Source organism: Cnephaeus nilssonii, assembly GCF_951640355.1.
Source record: "Cnephaeus nilssonii genome assembly, chromosome: 12".
NCBI lineage: Eukaryota > Metazoa > Chordata > Mammalia > Chiroptera > Vespertilionidae > Cnephaeus > Cnephaeus nilssonii.
In genome coordinates, this window is record NC_137083.1 from 62,272,076 (window position 1) to 62,291,322 (window position 19,247).

Consider the following 19,247-nt stretch of genomic DNA (forward strand, 5'->3'; position numbering starts at 1 on the left):
CCAGCAACCCGAGCATGTGCCCCTGACCAGAATCGAACCCAGGACCCTTCAGTCCACAGGTCGATGCTCTATCCACTGAGGCAAACTGGCTAGGGCGAGTGTGCTTAATTTCTTATGGTCCTTTTTCATGTCTTTGATGTTTTTACTAAGGTTCTTGAAATTCTCACTAAGTCCCTTGAAGCTCTCATTAAGATCCATGAGCAACCTTATAACCATTGTTTTGAACTCTGTGTCTAGTAGTTCTCTTTCTGGAGATTTCTTGTGTTCTTTCATTTGTGACCTGCTTCTTTGTATACTGTGTTTGTTTCTATGTATTAGGTAGAGCTGCTTTGTCTCTTGGAATTGGTAGAGTGGCCTTGTGTAGTAGGTCTCCTGTAGGGCCCAATGGCTCAGGCTCCCAGTCACCCAAGCTGGGCACTCTAGGTGCACCCCTGTGTGAGCTGTGTGCACAGTCTTGTTGTAGTTAGCCTTAATTGCTGTTGGCATCACTGGGAAGAATTGACCTCCAGCCAATTGGCTGTGAGGACCAGCTATGACTACAGTGGAAGAGCTGTTGTGTAGGAGACACCCCTATGCAGCAGGACTTTCTTCAGTGGGGCTTTAGTGCTCACTGAGTCTGTCCCATGAGTGTGTTGCCATGAATGTGTAGAATTGTAATCTGGTATGGTCTGAAGCTGTCTACTGGGTGCACTGGCTCTGGGGCCTGCTGGGAGGTGCAAACTCAGCCACTGCCTGGGGCCAGTGGGCAGGAGCTACAGAGCGATCTGCAGATGACTGCTACTTGTGTTGGGCTTTGAAGTGCCCAGGCGAGACCAAACTGTGAAGCCAGGCAAGCTGGTACTAGTGCCGGGTCTTGGGCTTCTTATTGATTGTTATGGGGCATGGTGATACCAGCTGCTGCTTTCTTAAGAGATTTTAGTAAAGTCTGAAGCCTGAGCCAGGATAGGCCATCCTTATGAGAAAGCAATTGCAGATAGCTTGGGTGGAGCTGCAAATTGGTTGAATGGATCCTCAGGAAGTCACCAGAGCGAACTGTGTGGGCCAGACTGATGGAAATTCAGATATGGCTTCTAGTCAGCTCTGTGATGGTGGAGGTCTTAGCATAGGAACAATGACCCCTGTGAGCATCCCTATTTGGGAGAAAGCTGCTCATAAGTTCTTGCTCCGATGTCAGGCAATCCAGTTACTCCCCGTATTTCCCTGGAACCTCCCCAAGCCGCTGCCCAAGGGCTGGAGTTCAGAGGGAGTGAGTACAAGTAAGTTCATGCGCAGACCCTTTAAGAGGAACTCTGTGGGTCTCCAGCAGCTACCGTGTTACTCAGCCACAATCCCCACTGGTTTTTACAGCCCGAAATTATAAGGACTTCACTTCCCTAGGACTTCCATTCAGCCATATTTCAGTTGGTTCTGAATGATGGTTGTTCTGTATTTTAGTTATAATTTTGATGTGGTTGTGGGAGGCCCCATCTTGGTTCTCCTCCATGGTATCCTATATAATAAAAGGCTAATATGCAAATGGACCAAATGGCGGAACAACTGGTTGCTATGACGCACACTGACCACCAGGGGCAGATGCTCCATGCAGGAGCTCCCCCCTGGCGGTCAGTGCACTCCCACAAGGGGAGCTCTGCTCAGCCAGAAGCCTCTGCAGCAGCGCTAAGGATGTCCGACCAACGGCTTAGGCACCGGGCCTCGTTTCTTATAATCCTTTTTATTTCCTTAGAATTGGTAGTAATGTCCTCATTGTCATTTCATTTTTGTCTCTTTTAGTTAATTTAGCTAAAGGTTTGTCAATTTTGTTGGTCTTTTTAAGAATCAAATCTTGGATTTTTGTATATCTTTGCTCTAATCTTTATTTCCTTCCTTTTGCTAGCTTTGGGTTTAGTGTATTCTTTTTCTAGATCTTTAAGGTATAAAGTTAGGTATTGGTTTGAGATGTGTTTTGTTTTTAATGTAAGTGTAAATAGCTATAAATTTCTCTCTTAGAACTGTTTTGCTGCATCTCATAAGTTTTGGTGTATTTTGTTTCCATTTTCATTTGTCTTAAGATTTTTTTGAATTTCTTTTTTAACCCACTGGTTGCTTTAGAATGTATTTAATTTTTACATATTTGTGAATTTTGCAGTTTTCCTTATTTTCATTGTGATTTGAAAAGATACTTTCTATGATTTCAATTCTTTTATATTTATTAGGACTTATATTGTGGCCTGGCATCTGGTCTGCCTTGGAGATGTTTCCGGTTTTTTTTTGTTTTTTTTTTGAGGTGTAGTTCCTATTTTCTTTACTTGAGTCCCAACTGAAAGTCTGGAGTATTTACCAGGGCTCCTTCTTGGTGTGCCCTAAATTTGTTTTCATCTCCCCGGTCTTATGAGACTGCCAAGGCTCTTTAGCCTCTTGTTTTCCACTTTGAAATAGGCAAATGCTTTGAGAGGAAAAGTGGAGCTAAATATTGGGCTGAACTCTCTGCTTTTTTATTCCATCTCTGGAATTTGCAGCTTCATGTTCTAGCTGTCTTGATAGCTTTGATGTCCTCAAAGAAGTTCTTTTTTAGTCATCTTTTATACTTGTTTTAGGCTGGAAAATTGGTGTAATGCCATCCAATATGTTATAACCAAAATTGAAACACCTGATAAATGCTAGCGTCAGGTTGCTTAGGGAGCATATAGAGCATAAAACTAACTCGTGTGTTAAAAAGCTTCACTATACTTTCTATTCCCTGGCTGGGTACCTCAGTTGGTTAAAGCGTTGTCCAGATAAACCAAGGTTGTTGGTTTGATCCCCTTTAAGAATCAATCAATCAATCAATGCATAAATAAGTGGAACAACAATGGATATTTCTCTCTCTCTCTCTCTCTCTCTCTCTCTCTCTCTCTCTCAAAATCAATTTTTTAAAAAGCTTCACTACACTTTCTAAAAAAAAAGTGTAATTTAAATTTTACAAAAAGGATCTTACAAATCTGTACCTGTATCTGTTTTTTCAATTGTATATTTTGGAGATCTTTCCATATTAGGAATACAAATCCACCTTTATTTTTAAGGCAATTCCAAAGGATATGTTAAAAAATATTCAGACATTAAAAAAAAAAATTCAGACATTAAAGGTGCTTGAAAAATAAATCTTTGCATCCCTACCCCCAGAAGGAAATAGTATTTTTGTTTTGTTTTGACTTTTGGTTCTGTCCTTCATTTTTGAGACCTCTCCTTTTAAGGAGATAGAAATGTTTAGGTCAGAAATGTTTAGGTCAGAAATGTTTAGGTCAACATGATCAGTTGGTATTTTTGCTAGTTTCTGCCATTCAGATTAAAGCACAACATAACACTGCACATCAATGAACTTTTTCACAAGGGTCCTGATCTCTAGTGGGTTGAAAGGTTTCACTTGGGAGAAGACTTCAGACTAGTTCAATTTAATAGGCAATATTGCTTTTTTTGTTTTGTTTATACTGTTTTTAAGCAGATACAGAAAACAAATGTATAATTTAATTAATTACTGCATGCAGTGTTCATATAGACCAGTGGTTCTCAACCTTTCTAATGCCGCGACCCTTTAATACAGTTCCTCATGTTGTGGTGACCCCCAACCATAAAATTATTTTCATTGCTACTTCATAACTGTAATTTTGCTGCTGTTATGAATTGTAATATAAATATCTGTTTTCCGATGGTCTTAGGCGACCCACAGGTTGAGAACCGCTGCCGTAGAGCCTAAGACCATCGGAAAACACAGATATTTACATTACGATTCATTAACAGTAGCAAAATTACAGTTATGAAGTAGCAACGAAAATAATTTTATGGTTGGGGGTCACCACAACATGAGGAACTGTATTAAAGGGTCGCGGCATTAGAAAGGTTGAGAACCACTGATACAGACACTACCAAGTCAAGAAATAGAACTTGACTGGCCACTCCAGAAGTCTTCCTTGTGGCCTGTTTGAAATAACTGCTTCCTCTCCCTGAAAGTAATCACTGTCCTTTCATAGTAATCCCTTCTTTGTTTATCTTTATGGTTTTATCACCCAAGTGGGTATTCTTCCACATTACTTCGGTCTTGCTATTTGTTTTTAAAATACCTTCTGAGTGTCTTTTAATCTGCAGGTTCTTGCTCTCTTGTGTAGATTATTTATCTGTTGAGGAATCTGGGTCATTTGACTTGCTGAGTTTCCCTATGGTCTAGATTTTGCTGATTGCAGTATGATGCAGTTCTACTCTCTTCTGTATTTCCTGCAAAATTGCCAGCTGGATCCAAAGGCTTGATGAGACACAGGATGATTTGAAATAATCGTCATTGGATCCTGTTTTTTCATCAGGATGTACATACTATCTGATTGTCTGTTCTCATGATCTACTACTATGAAACAAATTACCTCAAAACATAGTGACTTAAAACAAAAACAATTTCATTGTGTCTCATAACTTTGTAGGTCACGAATTCAAGCAGGGCTCCGTGGAAGATAATTCTGCTCCATGAGGCATCCATTTGGTGGATGGGCTGGTCTGGAGGTTCTGAGATGGCTTTATTTACATGCTTGACACTCTGGTAGGAATGGCTGGAAGGCTGGACTTAGCTGGGCTCCTCTTGCTTTCCATGACTTTCCAGAGACTTCCTGGTCTTGTACATTGTCTCTCCAGCAGAGTAGTCTGAGTTCTTACATGGTAAGTGTCAAAGAATTTGTGGACATAGAGTAAAACCACCACAGTAACAAATAAATATTTTGGGGAGATACTTTGATATATCATGTTTCTCTTTAAAGTTTCACCCGCTAATTTTATCATTTATACATGAATCTTGCCAGTAGCAGTTATTATCTGTAGTGTTTCTATTTTTCTCATTCCTTCTACATTCATTACCTAGCATAGGATATAAAGTGTCTTGTAGCCTATAAATCATGCCTCAATAGTTATTTATTCAGTTGTTATTCACAACTGTATGACTCATGGATGTTTGTTTTATTTTTTAGTTATAATCTAATACTATCATAATTAATTTTGTTACCCTAGATTTTCTAACTGTGGCCATTGGAAGCTCTTTCAGGTTGACTCTTATGTCCTTTGGACTTAAGGCTAATTTTTAAAATGTTTTTCTGGCCTACTTTTTTTGTAGGAATATTATTCTGTTCATTATTTTCTTCTCAACTACTTCCTGTATATATGGCATTTGACTTCATTTGTTTATTTTTTAAAATATATTTTTATTGACTTTAGAGAGAGGAAGGGAGAGGGAGAGAATCATTGATTGGCTGCCTCCTGCATGCCCCCCCACTGGGGATCAAGCCCACAACTTTAGCATGTGCTCTTACTGGGAATCACACTGTGACCTCCTGGTTCATGGGTTGATGTTCAACCACTGAGCCACACTGACCAGGCCATTTGCTTATTTTTGTGTGAAATTAGTTTTTTTGAACTTTTAGAAGACATGGTTAAGGATAGTATTTTCAAATTTAAAGAGCTTCCTTTTCTGTTGTTTTCAGGTAGTATTTACAAACATGGTGGTTTATTTCTAAGCTTTCCTAGCTTTGTTACCTTCTCTTTTGTTCCCTTTGTCTCAATTGTACTTGTCCTGTATAATTTTGATTCTGTTCATATTACTTTCTTCTCAGTTTAGAGCCCTGTCCTAGCTCTTCAGTTTCAAGAGTTTATAGAGACTTCCATCTCCTTAGCCCTTACGTAGACTTCTTTCATTCACCTTTTCTACCACCAAAACATCTTCCATTTTCAAATATAGTCCTCAGATTGGCTCCCTGTGCTTTCTAGTGAATACCTGTTGGCTCTTTTGTTGTTCATCTGCATTTAGATCCATTAGCTACCTGTTGTTTCCTTCTACTTCTGCTTCTACTGAAGCTGAAACTCGACAAGTTGTATAGATGTCACTGGTTTGTTTCCAGCCACTTAAAATTTGGGGTTCTTGGAGATAACTAGATAACACCTAGTTTTGTTATAAGTGTCCACAGTGCTTTAGTTTTCCTGCATAAGTACTCTGTTTTTATGAGGGCATTTATGGAGATTTCAAGGCTTCATATAATCTTTTTAATTATTTTTTTAAGTGTCATTTTGAGCAAAATATATTTTAATGGCATATTAAGTGACAGATGTAGTTGGGTTACTGGTTGGATAATGAATCACAAAATTATGTGGCTGGGAGATTTTTTGCAACATGCTGGGGTACAAGTTCCAAAAAAAAGTAAAATAACACGATCTAGAAACAAGTTAATGTTTTATGCTTATAGTCCACCAACTTACTGATTTAAAGTGAAGTTTTATTTCAATAAACCTGTGGTGAATTTCAGGGTCTCTATTTTTAGTTTACTTTGGAAATGTGTATAGGCCATTTATTCTACCTTTTTCTCCCTTGACTTCCTATTTATCTTTGGAAAGATCTTAAAGAATAACTATGGCCCAGCCAGTATGGCTCAGTGGTTGAGTGTCAACCCATGAACCCAGGAGGTCACAATTCGAATTTTGGTCAGGGCATATGCCAGGGTTTCTGTCTCGATCCCCAGTAGGGGGCATGCAGGAGATGGCCGATCAATGATTCTCTTTCATCATTGATGTGTTTCTCTCTCTCTCTCTCTCTCTCTCTCTCCCCGCCCCCCTTCCTCTCTGAAATAAGAAAAAAAAATCACTATATATTAGTTGTGAAGTGCTCTATCTTCATAAAAAATTGACTAGGTAAATCTGTGTGATTTCTCTTCACATTGACTCTATTTCTGAATGAAGACTGAAAATTTTTTTCAGTCAATCATTGCCAGTCCATTTTTGCCTTTTCCCATGAAGAGGCAGTTTGGTGTAGAATTGCTTTAGACTATCAGTTGTTAATTAGTTGCCTATTGTGTGCTGCTTGATTTTATTATCAAAGTTATCTTTCAAAATAGGATTCCATTTTATAACTATGACTAACTGTTAGGGACCAAATTCTGTGCTTTTGTTCTCTTTATAGAATTTCTACACAAACACTTATTTTCTCCTTTGAAAATGATTTTAATAGCATGTATAGTACTTTGCCAAATATATAAAAATAATTTAATTATGTGAGATATTGACTTGGGATGAGATAGTTTTTCTGAGGTTTTATTCGGGAACTAAAGATTGAAATGTCCCCTGTTTATTGATATATTAAATTAGCTTCCAGACTCAATTCTCAGAGTGAACAAAGCTTATTTATTTTAAGTGGGAAAAAAGAAGAAACAGCCAACCTATACATTAGGGTTGGAAAGTTATACAGTGACATTTTAGTTTTAGTAGAAACTTTTGGGACATTTTTCTTCATAATCTCCGTCCTACACAATTAATGATTCTTACAGTAGTTGATAACTCTTATGCTTTCCTAGAATAAGTCAGAAGAATTTAGATAATACTTTTGTTTAATAGAGCCTATAAATTTAAAATATTGGTTGAATTAGTGGATAATTTAGTTTGTCAGATTTTTCTTTCCATTATACTTTGGTATATAGGTTGTGTAATATTAAAATTATTTAGAAAAGCAGTCCTTAAGACATTTTGTTTGATCTGCTTTCAGGTTCATGCTTGGGAGATTTCAGACCAGTTGTTACAGATTCGACAGGATGTAGAATCATGCTATTTTGCTGCACAGACCATGAAAATGAAGATTCAGACCTCATTTTATGAGCTCCCCACAGACTCTCATGCCTCTTTACGGGACTCATTACTAACCCATATCCAGAACTTGAAAGACTTGTCACCTGTCATTGTAACACAGGTAAAGCCTATGCTTCTCATTAGGGAAATTTGTTAAGATCATTTGGATATCAAATTAATCTTGATTAACATTGCTAGACCATGTGAAGTAATGTTAACAACTTTATTATACACTAATTGCTATATTCTTATAAGTGGATAGAAAGTGAAATTTTAAATATTTTGTATTAATCTTAGAGTTCATTTGATTTTAAACTAGCAAATACTGGGACTGGGGGAGGTGAGTATAGGTTTCACAGGCAGCCACATGTGCGCTCCCACACCCCCTTGACAAAATTGCAGATGATAAAAACACTGCTATTCTGGGCCAGCGGTCTATGTAGTTGCCTTAGTTGCCTTTAAAAAATCTTTTCTGGACTGATTGGCTAATAAAAATGTCATGAATGAAATGGTGAAGTAGAGCATTTGGCCTTTCTCCCTTAGACAGGGAAATAACTTTAGAAAGGAAAACTGAAGCTTCAGTGAATACATACATATGTGTTCTCTGCCTGGCATAGAAGTGCCCTTGAAGAGGAAAGAGGCTTTTGCATGAGTCTTCAAGATGTGAAATGGAAAGAGAAGGGAAATGGCAATTCATTACTTGAGGAATGAGTCAATGGGCTGACTTTGTCAGTAGCTTTGGCTTTTTGACAAAGTAAAATTTCCCTGTCCATGAAGTTCTATGGTATTGCCAAATAAAAGTAAGTATTGTTATATCCTGAGGAAAATCTATTGTCTGTTCTTTTTTTTGCTTTCTTTTATTTTGTTTTTCATTTTTAAAGGTTACCTTTTAAATTCCAGTAGCTAACCTAGGAGAGTGTGTATGATATAGATAGTTGTGGGGTGTCAGTCTTGTCATTGTTTGGAAGAAATTTCGTTCCTTTTCAATTAATACTGATGGTAACCCTATTTCTGTTCATCTGTTCTATTCATTTATTTAATTTCTCTTCTTATTCAGCTGGCTTTAGCAATAGCAGACCTTGCCCTACAGATGCCTTCATGGAAGGGGTGTGTACAAACATTGGTGGAAAAGTAAGTAACTTGTATTGACTGTATGCTAGCATTTGGGATTACTATTAACCTACACAGAGAAATTTGTTAGCAATAGCTAGACATTTCTACTATTTCCCCAAACTCTTAACATAGAATTATTTATTACTAACCGTTGTTGTTAAAAGAAAACCATTTAAAATTTAAATACTATAAAAATATGTCATGTGGAACATAAGACCCTCATAATTTACACGCACACACATCACTTGAATTAACTCTAGCAAAGTCTTTTCATTGACTCATAGATCACTCTCATTGATAAATCAGCAATTCTATAAAAATATTTTAGAATGTTTAAGATGATATTAAGTTGAAAATTGTTGTGAGTATACGTTCTTACTAATTGGGGTGTGCTTCCTTTGCTTGCCGATGCGGCCGTGGCGGCCGTGGCCGTGGATCACGTGGCCCCGAAGTTTTCGGGTCTTCCTCAGTCTGGATGGCATGTCGGTGGCCGAGCTACAAGAGCTTGGCAAGATAATCTTGAAATTTGTTTGCATTTTGGCATTTGGTCAGGAAGTTATTTTTGAACTTAGTGGATGTCCTTTTTACCTCCAAGCATAGTGTGTCATTAAAGACTTTATATGGATAGTTTATTTTATTTCATAGTAAAAAGCAAACACTTTTTTTCTCCTTATTCCTATATTTCATATTAATGATTGGCTATATAGCCCTCTAGATTTTCCTTTAAGCATTTTATAATAAACTAGAAGCCCGGTGCACGAAATTCGTGCACGGCGGGGGGTTGTCCCTCAGCCCAGCCTGTACCCTCTCCAATCTGGGACTCCTGGAGGGATGTCCGACTGCCCGTTTAGGCCCGATCCTGGTGGGATCGGGCCTAAACGGGCAGTCGGACATCCCTCTCACAATCCAGGACTGCTGGCTCCCAACTGCTTGCCTGCCTGCCTTCCCGATTGCCCCTAACCGCTTCTGCCTGCCAGCCTGATCACCCCCTAACCACTCCGCTGCCAGCCTGGTTGATGCTTAACTGCTCCCCTGCCAGCCTGTTTGCCCCAAACTTCCCTCCTCTACCAGCCTGGTCACCCCTAACTGCCCTCTTCTGCAGGGTTGATCACCTCCAACTGCCCTCCCTTGCAGGCCTGGTCCCTCACAACTGCCCTCCCTTGCAGGCCGGGTGCCTCCCAACTGCCCTCTCCTGCTGGCCATCTTGTGGTGGCCATCTTGTGTCCACATGGGGGCAGGATCTTTGACCACATGGGGACAGCTATATTGTGTGTTGCAGTGATGATCAATCTGTATATTACTCTTTTATTAGATAGGATAGAGGCCTGGTGCACGGGTGGGGGCCAGCTGGTTTGCCCTGAAGGGTGTCACAGATAAGGGTGGGGGTTCCCTTGGGGTGTGGGGCGGCCTGAGCGAGGGGCCTGTGGTGGTTTGCAGGCGGGCCATGCCCCCTGGCAACGCAAGCGGAGGCCCTGGTATCTGGAATTTATTTTCCTTCTACAATTGAAACTTTGTAGCCTGGAGCGGAGCCAAGCCTGGGGCTCCAGCAGCCATTTTTGTGGCAGTTAATTCACCTTCTACAATTGAAACTTTGTAGCCTTAAGCGGGTGAGCCCCGCCAGGGTGTGCGGAAAGCTTTGCTTCCCCTGTTGCCGCCGGCAACCCTGGCCTGCTCTCTCAAGCTCCATTCTGCTACCATTTGTTTGAATTTGTTTACCTTCTATAATTGAAACTTTGTAGCTTGAGTGGAGGCTTAGGCCTGCAACGGCTATGGAAAGCTTGGCTTACTCTGTTACCTGGGAAACCTTGCTCTCTGTGGCTGTAGCCATCTTGGATTGGGGTTAATTTGCATACTCGCCCTGATTGGCTGGTGGGCGTGGCTTGGCTGGTGGGTGTGGCTTATGTAGCGGAGTGATGGTTAATTTGCATATTACCATTTTATTAGAGAGGATAAGAGTACACATATTTTATTATACATATGCATATATATGTATTTGTTCACTCATGTAATATGTTTCGTATACTTTTATCACTTAGTACATTGTGGATATCTTTTCCTGTTATGACATAGATAGGTATCTCAATATAATGGCTATGTATGTTTCATTGTATAACTTGGAACCTTTTTTATCTTGTTTAATTATGAGGGACCTTTATGTTTTCCCAATATTTTTGCTGTTATAAAGAAGTACTGCAGGGCACATCTTTGTATGCACCTATGAGATTTTTATGAGAAATACTTCTGGAAGTGGAATTGTTGGGTCAAAGATTATGCAAGTTGAAATTTTGTTTTTCAGATACCCTTCAAAAGTTATATCTATTTTTTCTTTTCTTTAATAGTCGTGAGAATGCTGCTTTTGTTGTCATAGGTTATTCTGATGGTTCTTGTTACCTTACGTGATTGTGTCCTTTCTGATTCTAAGTAACTTATGTCTCTTTTTTCTTTTCTAGATATAGCAATGATGTAACTTCTCTGCCTTTTCTGCTGGAGATCCTTACAGTGTTACCTGAAGAAGTACATAGTCGTTCGTTACGAATTGGAGCTAACCGACGCACAGAAATTATAGAAGATTTGGCCTTCTACTCTAGTACAGTGGTATCTCTATTGGTGAGTAGGTTTGAAATATGAAGTTGCTGCGTAGGAGCAAAAAGCCATGGTGGTTATTTTGTTCTTTAGTTTCATTATAGTAAAACTTCAATATAACAGACTAATTCGGGCTAGGGGGTGTCCGTCCATCCATCCATTAAAGCTGAAAGTCCATTATACAATAAAGTAGGCGTTCCAAATGTATATGTTAAAAAATTGATTTTTAGAGAGAGTGGAAGAGAGAGGGAAAGACATTGAGAAATATGTGAGAGAAACATTGATTGGTTGCCTCCTGCACATGCCCTGACCAGGGCCTGGGCTGGGAGGAGCCTGCAACCACAGTACATGCCCTTGACTGGAATCGAACCCGGGACCCTTCGGCGGCACTATTCACTGAACAGAGCCAAACTGGCTAGGGCTATTATGATTATTTTTAAAAATATAATTTTATTGATTTCAGAGAAAAATAGAGATAGAAAACATCAATGATGAGAGAGAATCATTGACTGGCTGCCTCCTGCAGTGGGGATCAAACCTGCAACATGGGCATGTGCCCTGACTGGGAATTGAGCCATGACCTCCTGGTTCATGGGGGGACACTCTACCATTGAGCCACACTGGCCAGGTGGTTATTATGATTCTTAATCATAGTCTCTCTTCCCCTTTTTTCAAAATGACACTGATTTGTTGAAGAGATTGGACCAGTTGTTTTATAAAATACCTTACCTTCTGAATTTTTTGATTGTTTTGTCTTTGTTTCATTTAGCTTGTTTTTCTGTTCTCTCTAAGTACTCTATTTGGAAGTTGTAGCCAAAGCCAGACTTACTTCATCGGGATTCCTCAAGAGAATTAAGCCTTAATGACGTTAATGCACCCATTGTATGTAATGAATTTTTCCAATGCATTAATAATAGTACCAGCTATATACCATCCTTAGGATAATTGAGGAAAAAGTCACTAAAATCATTTTCTGCAGAACTTAATTCTTTCCCAGAACCCCGATTGAGAAAGGCTTCATGGGTTAATTTTAAAGGTTAAATATTTTTGGCTAGAACACATCACAGCTACTTCATGTACATCTTATCAGAATATAAATACTCATTACTGATGCTAGGATTGACTGGATTAAGATGATGACAGTCTGATTTCTCTATTATAAACTTTGTCTTCCCCTTGTAATATAATGCAATTTGTTTGGTGGTGGTTTGTTATTTTACAAGTGTCCATTCCATGTCAACTTTTTGCCTAATGTTGTAAACTCTAGTTTATAATTGTTGCCACTTTAATTGTGGCTTGCCAAATAGTATTTTATTAATTGTACTAGAGGCCTGATGCACGAAGATTCGTGCAAGAATGGGCCTTCCTTACCCTGGCTGCCGGCACTGCCTTCGCTCTGGCCAGAGCCGCCTTTCTGCCTTCCCACGCTGCCCAGAGGCCCGGAATGGCTGGGGCGGTGCGGATCCTACTCTGCCCCCGGCAGCTTGGCACCTGTGTATGCAAACTAACTCGCCAGCTTTGTTGGGTTAATTTGCATACTCACTCCTGATTGGCTGGTGAGCATTGTGAAGGTATGGTCAATTTGCATCTTACTCTTTTATTAGTGTAGATAATTAATTCTACTTTATATTAGTTGGCAATGTCCTGAGTTTCTATTAGAAAGTCAAGATATCTTAACGCTTTTTTAATTTCTTGTTTTTGTTTTTATTTTTTGAAATTTTCTTTTATTTTTTTAAAATAAATCTTTATTGTTCAGATTATTACAGTTGTTCCTCTTTTTTACCCCCATAGCTCCCCTCCACTCGGTTCCCACCCCACCCTCTGCCCTTACTCCCCTGCACTGTCCTTATCCATAGGTGTACGATTTTTGTCCAGTCTCTTCCTGCACCCGCCACACCCCCTTCCCCCCAAGAATTGTCAGTCCACTCCCTTTCTATGCCCCTGATTCTATTATATTCACCAGTTTATTCTGTTCCTCAGAGTTTTTTATTCCCTTGATTTTTAGATTCACTTGTTGATAGATATGTATTTGTTGTTCATAATTTTTATCTTGACCTTTCTCTTCTTCTTCCTCTTCTTACAGGATGCCCTTCAGCATTTCATATAATACTGGTTTGGCGGTGATGAACTCCTTTAGCTTTTTCTTATCTGTGAAGCTCTTTATCTGACCTTCAATTCTGAATGATAGATTTGCTGGGTAGAGTAGTCTTGGTTGTAGGTTCTTGCTACTCATCACTTTGAATATTTCTTGCCACTCCCTTCTGGCCTGCATAGTTTCTGTTGAGAAATCAGCTGACAATCATATGGGTACTCCCTTGTAGATAACTAACTGTTTTTCTCTTGCTGCTTTTAATATTCTCTCTTTGTCTTTTGCTCTTGGCATTTTAGTTATGATGTATCTTGGTGTGGTCCTCTTTGGATTCCTTTTGTTTGGGGTTCTGTGCGCTTTCTGGACTTGTAAGTCTATTTCTTTCACCAGGTATGGGAAGTTATCTGTCATTATTTCTTCAAATAGGTTTTCAATATCTTGCTCTCTCCTTCTGTCACCCCCATAATTCTTATGTTGGTACGCTTGAAGTTGTCCCAGAGGCTCCTTACAGTATCTTCATATTTTTGGATTCTTTTTTCTTTTTTCTTTTCCGGTTGGGTGTTTTTTGCTTCTTCATATTTCAAATCTTTGACTTGATTCTTGCGATTCTCTAGTCTGCTGTTGGATCTCTATATTATTTTTTATTTCAGTCAGTGTATGCTTAATTTCTAGTTGGTCCTTTTTCATATCCTCGAGGGACTCACTAAATTTATCGGCGGTTTCTAGAAAATTCTTGAAAAACCTTATAACCGTGGTTTGGAACTCTATATTCAGTTTGCTGTCCTCCATTTCTGTCATTTGTGACCCGTTTCTTTGTCTCCGCATTTTGGCTGCTTTCCTATGTTGATAGAGTGGCTTTGTTTGCTAGGTGTCCTATAGGGCCCAGTGGCTCAGCCTCCCCAGTTACCTGAGGTGGACACTCTTGGTGCACCCCTTTGTAGGCTGTGTGCACAGTCTTGTTGTAGTTAAGTCTTCATTGTTGTTGGTATCACTGGGAGGAATTGATCTCCAGGCCAATTGGCTGTGAGGATCAGTTGTGTCTATGATGGGAGAACTTCTGTGCTAGAGACACCCTTATGGGGCAGGACTTGCTTCAGTGGGGCTTTGGTGCTCACTGAGTCTGCCCCCTGAGTGTGTCCCTTATGGATCTGAGGAGCTGTAATCTGGATGGTCCCACTCTGACCACTGGGTACACTGGCTCTTTGAACTCCAAGGAGGTGCAAATTTAGCTCTGCCTGAGGCCACCCAGCAGGAGCTACGGAGAGATCTGCAGATTCCTCTTCTTTGTTTGGGCTTTGGAGGTGTCCAGATGAGGCCCAGCTGTGAAGTAATGCAAGCTGCTGTGGAGACTTCGGCCTTCTTTTGGAAGTTCTGGGGCTCTCTGACCCAGTTGCAGTTTGTTAGGTAATTTTAGATTGCAAAGAGCCAGGCCATTCATATGCAAAAGCCTCTGCACACAACTGGGGTGGGTTTGTAACTTGGGTGGGGCGGGGTCTCAGGAAATCAACAGGGCGGAGCAAACAGCAATGGCTGTTTGGGGTCTCAGTGTCCTGCAGTAATCGCTACAAGCACCTCTGAGAAAAAGCCGCCCTCGTGTTCTGGCCCAATGCCAGACAGTCCAGTTTTCCCTCATATGAGTCTGGGTCCCCAGAGTCTTCCCCGGAACTGGAGTTCAGAGCAGTCGGGAGCTGTGTCTCCCTCCCGATTGAAAAAGACAGCCGAGCCCTCAGTTGCCAGCCCTTTCTGCGCACGCATCTCCGTACCTCCACACTTTACTTCCGTACCTCCTCTGAGTCTCTGTGCTTTTCTCTTCCCTTCTAGTTGTAGAATTTCCACTCAATCAGCCTTCCTGTGGTTCTGGATGATGTCGTTTTGTCTTTTAGTTGTAGTTTTGAAGTGGCTGTGAGAGGCAGCAAGTTCAGGTGTTTACCTATGCCGCCATCTTGGTTTCTCCTTAATTTCTTGTTTTTAAAATAAGTATTTGTTTTAAAGCTGCCTCAAATGTTACTGTTTTATTTTTTCTGGCTATCTTTTTATGGAGTATTATGGCCTCATGGATTTTCATTGATTCAGGGTTTCCACTAAAATCATTCTTTTGATGCTTAAAATGTCATAACTTGGGCTACTGTAGCACTTTTTTGTTTCCTAATATAAAAAGATGGACAGCCCTACCCGGTTTGCCTCAGTGGATAGAGTGTCAGCCTGTGGGCCAAAGGGTCCCTTGTTCGATTCTGGTCAAGGGCATGTATCTGGTCAGGGCTTGTGCAGGAAGCAACCAATCCATGTGTTTCTCTCACATCGATATTTTTCTCCGTCTTTCCCTCTCTCTTCCACTCTCTGTAAAATCAATGGAAAAATGTCATTGGGAGAGAATTAAAAAAAAAAGATTTCCACCAGCACAGACCTGAGGTGCCGCTTCTCAGAGCAGCCAGAGATACACCCGGTAGTGGACTGGAGGCGTGACTGAAGGGCTGGTGCCAATGTGAAGGCGGGGCCATTCTGGATTTCCCAGAGGAGGCAATGGCTGCCTAGGAGGTGGAGCTTTTGACGCTGACTGGCATAGAAACCGACCAATCAGAACCTAATCTGGGTGTACTGCGAAGGCAGAACCTAAGGTGGGGGCTGAGGAGGGGTTTTAAGGGCAACAGCTGTTTGGTGTAAGGTGTAAGAAAGTGGTTCAATTTTTTAATAACCGGTTTGGCAGTATAGTGCATATGGCTGGCTATCAATCCAGATATAGGGGTTATGTATTTTTGTCTGCCAAGAGCATCTCCTCCTGCTGAAAAAGCCCCTCCCCCCCCATTTAAGCAATCCTGTCCTATATAATCTATTTATACTAATAAAAGGGTAACATGCTAATTAGACTGGTTTGACTGGCCATCTTCCGGATATCCGACTTCCTTCCGGACAAAGCCATGGTGGTGGGGGCTGAGGCAGAGGCAGTTAGGGGCGATCAGGCCAGCAGGGGAGAGCAGTTACGGGCGAGATCAAGCTGGCAGGGGGTTAGGGGTGATCAGGCTGGCAGGGGAGAGCAGTTACGGGCGAGATCAAGCTGGCAGGGGGTTAGGGGCGATCAGGCTGGCAGGGGAGGGCCATTGGGGGCATTAGGCAGGCAGGCAGGTGAGTGGTTAGGAGCCAGTGGTCCCTGTGGGATCGGGCCTGAACCGGCAGTCGGCCATCTCCCGAGGAGTCCCAGATTGGAGAAGGTGCAGGCCGGGCTGAGGAACACCCCCCCATGCACGAATTTTGTGCACCAGGCTTCTAGTTTTACTATAAAATTATTGAGATGCCCTAGGAACTTAACTCTTGTTTATATCAATTAGCCAGTGGAAAATTATTTTTTGTCATACATTGTTCCACTGTGGTTACAAGAACCCATCAACAACATTCACTGAGGACTTTTCTTAGGAGCCTAAGGCACTTTGCTATAAAACCATTGGGAGGGTGGGGGTGGGAGAAATAAGGAAGCTGCTGGCCAGTGCACTGCAAGAGCCAGGCACCAGAGAAGCTAGGAGCCTGGGACTGGAGGAGCTGCACATTCTGCAGAAGGCTACCAAGTAATCACACCAGAACTAGGAAGCTCAACCCCTTTCCTTTTGCAGTTTCTCTCCAGTGTCCTAATAAAAAGTTACTGCTAGCTAGTACAGGAAAAGAAATATTGAAAGGGTCCAGATCCATTTGTACAAAGTAGTCTAAAAGGGTGAATTTGGTGCTGAATAGCACTAAATCTCTAACCAGCATCAGTCTTCTCATTTGACTAATTCATCTTCCATATGCATTCTTCTACATACATTTAAATTCCTATACAATGGCATAACAAGCAAATAGAAAATATGCAATCCTCATTTAAATATTGGTCACAAGACTATAAATATGTATGGCTTTCTTATTTCACAGCTAATTTTATCTCATCCTTCCTGCTATAGACTGGATATTTGTATGTCCCTCCCCCCAATTCATATGTTGAAAACCAGTCCCTACTGTGATGGTATTTGGATGTGAGGCCTTTGGGAGGTGATTAGGTCATGAGGATAGAGCCGTCACGAACGGGATTAGAGACCCCAGAAAGCTCACTTCCTCCTTATGCCTTGTGAAGACACAGCAAACAGATAATCCTATATAATAAAAGGCTAATATGCAAATAGACAGAATGACCGGTCACTATGACGTGTACTGACCACCAGTGGGCAGACCGCTCAGCCAGAAACCAGGCTCACGGCTGGCGAGAGCCTCTCCTGCCTCCACGGCAGCGCTAAGGACCCCTCGGAGGATGTCCACTTGCCAGCTTAGCGAGTGAGAGGGTGCAGGCCAGGGCTAAACCGGCAGTCGGACATCCCTCTCACAATCCGGGACCGCTGGCTCCTAACCGCTCGCCTGCCTGCCTGCCTGATTGTCCCTAACCGCTTCTGCCTGCCAGCCTGATTGCCCCCTAACCATTCCTCTGCCGGCCTCATTGCCCCCAACTGCCCTCCCCTGCCAGACCCACCTCCTCCACCGGTACTCGCCTCCTCTGTGTGAGGTGGCAGAGATGCCAGGACCTGCCTTCTCTGCGCCTCACTGAGCCGCAGGATTCCTAGGCCTTATTGTGTGGAGCTGCCGCCAGGCCCCGCCTCTGCTGTGCGCGCTGCCCTCTTGTGGTGGAGTCGCGCATGAGAGTGGGAGGAACACCTAGGCCAGTGATGACGAACCTATGACACGCGTGTCAGCACTGACACGCGTAGCCATTTTTGATGACACGCGGCTGCTGAGGTGGCCGCATGCCGAGGATGAAACATTTGCTGCTCCTGAGGATGAAACATTTGCGAAATAATGTTTTTTCCTCAAAGTGACACACTACCCGAGTTATGCTCAGTTTTTTGGCGAAGTTTGACACACCAAGCTCAAAAGGTTGCCCATCACTGACCTAGGCTTTTATTAGTATAGATGAGGTACTTGATTAGATATGATGCTATGATACTTGGCTATGGCATTCTGTTAGTCCATGAATAATAGTGCTGATAGAAGCATTGCAAGCAGGGAAGGTAAATTCATATACAGAATATGTGTCTCTTCCTGTGAACGCAAAGCTCTGCTTCCTCCATGATAGAAGTTGGTGTAATCAGTCAACCTAGTTTCCATGGGGAATGGTGCCATATTAGAGACTCAGTGTTGGTCTTCACTGTTGGCAGATTTGACACTCATCAGTAGTGTTAACCAGTTAAGCCTTGGTAACTGGAAATCTATGTTAATCCCATGTGTAGCCTTCATCCCCAATACTGTGGCCATTTTGTGAGCCCACTGAGCAACTACTGGGTGACTGAGGAAAGAGGCTGACATCATTTTGTCTGTCATTGAGAGAATCCTTTCTAGTGGATACCCGTGGTAGGTGTTCACATAGAACAGAAATGCTTCCACAGTCTTCCCATTCATATTCCATTCATATACCTTGGCCTCAGACTTCCTTGTCACTGAACTTTTAATCCTGTTTCTTCCAAATCCCTGATTATTCATTCAACCCATTGATAACTGTTCATGAATAAGTGTAGATTCATATGTCTAGTATTCTTTCAATCCAGACATGGTGAACAACCAAATACACTGCTTGAAGTTCTGTCCACTAGGAGGGTTTTGCAGCCACTGTCCTTTCACTAAGGCCCCTGAATAGGCCTGTAATGCTGCAGCTGTCCACCTTCAGGTGGTATAAGCATATTGTACAGACCCATTTATAATCCAGGTTTGATACCTCTTCATCAGGTATCTGGTCGTGAGGAACACCCCAGGAGGCCATAGGCATGGATTGAGGGGAATGAACCAATGCAAGAAAAGCTGGTGTTCGAGGGAATCTGAGCTGTCTGCTCATGCAGCTTGTACCTTCCAGATCTTTCTG

At 41.6% G+C, this 19,247-nt stretch overlaps 1 protein-coding gene across 2 annotated transcripts in view; it reads left to right on the top strand.

Annotated features, from left to right (window-relative positions):
* The window catches only part of TNPO3 (transportin 3), a 110,460-nt gene that overhangs the window by 31,151 nt on the left and 60,062 nt on the right, over positions 1–19,247 (top strand). For both annotated transcript variants that reach the window (XM_079785704.1, XM_079785705.1), the window contains 3 exons: positions 7,517–7,717; positions 8,654–8,727; positions 11,160–11,316. In XM_079785704.1, coding sequence (XP_079641830.1) covers positions 7,517–7,717; positions 8,654–8,727; positions 11,160–11,316 — 432 coding nt within the window. The remainder of the gene's footprint in view (positions 1–7,516; positions 7,718–8,653; positions 8,728–11,159; positions 11,317–19,247) is intronic.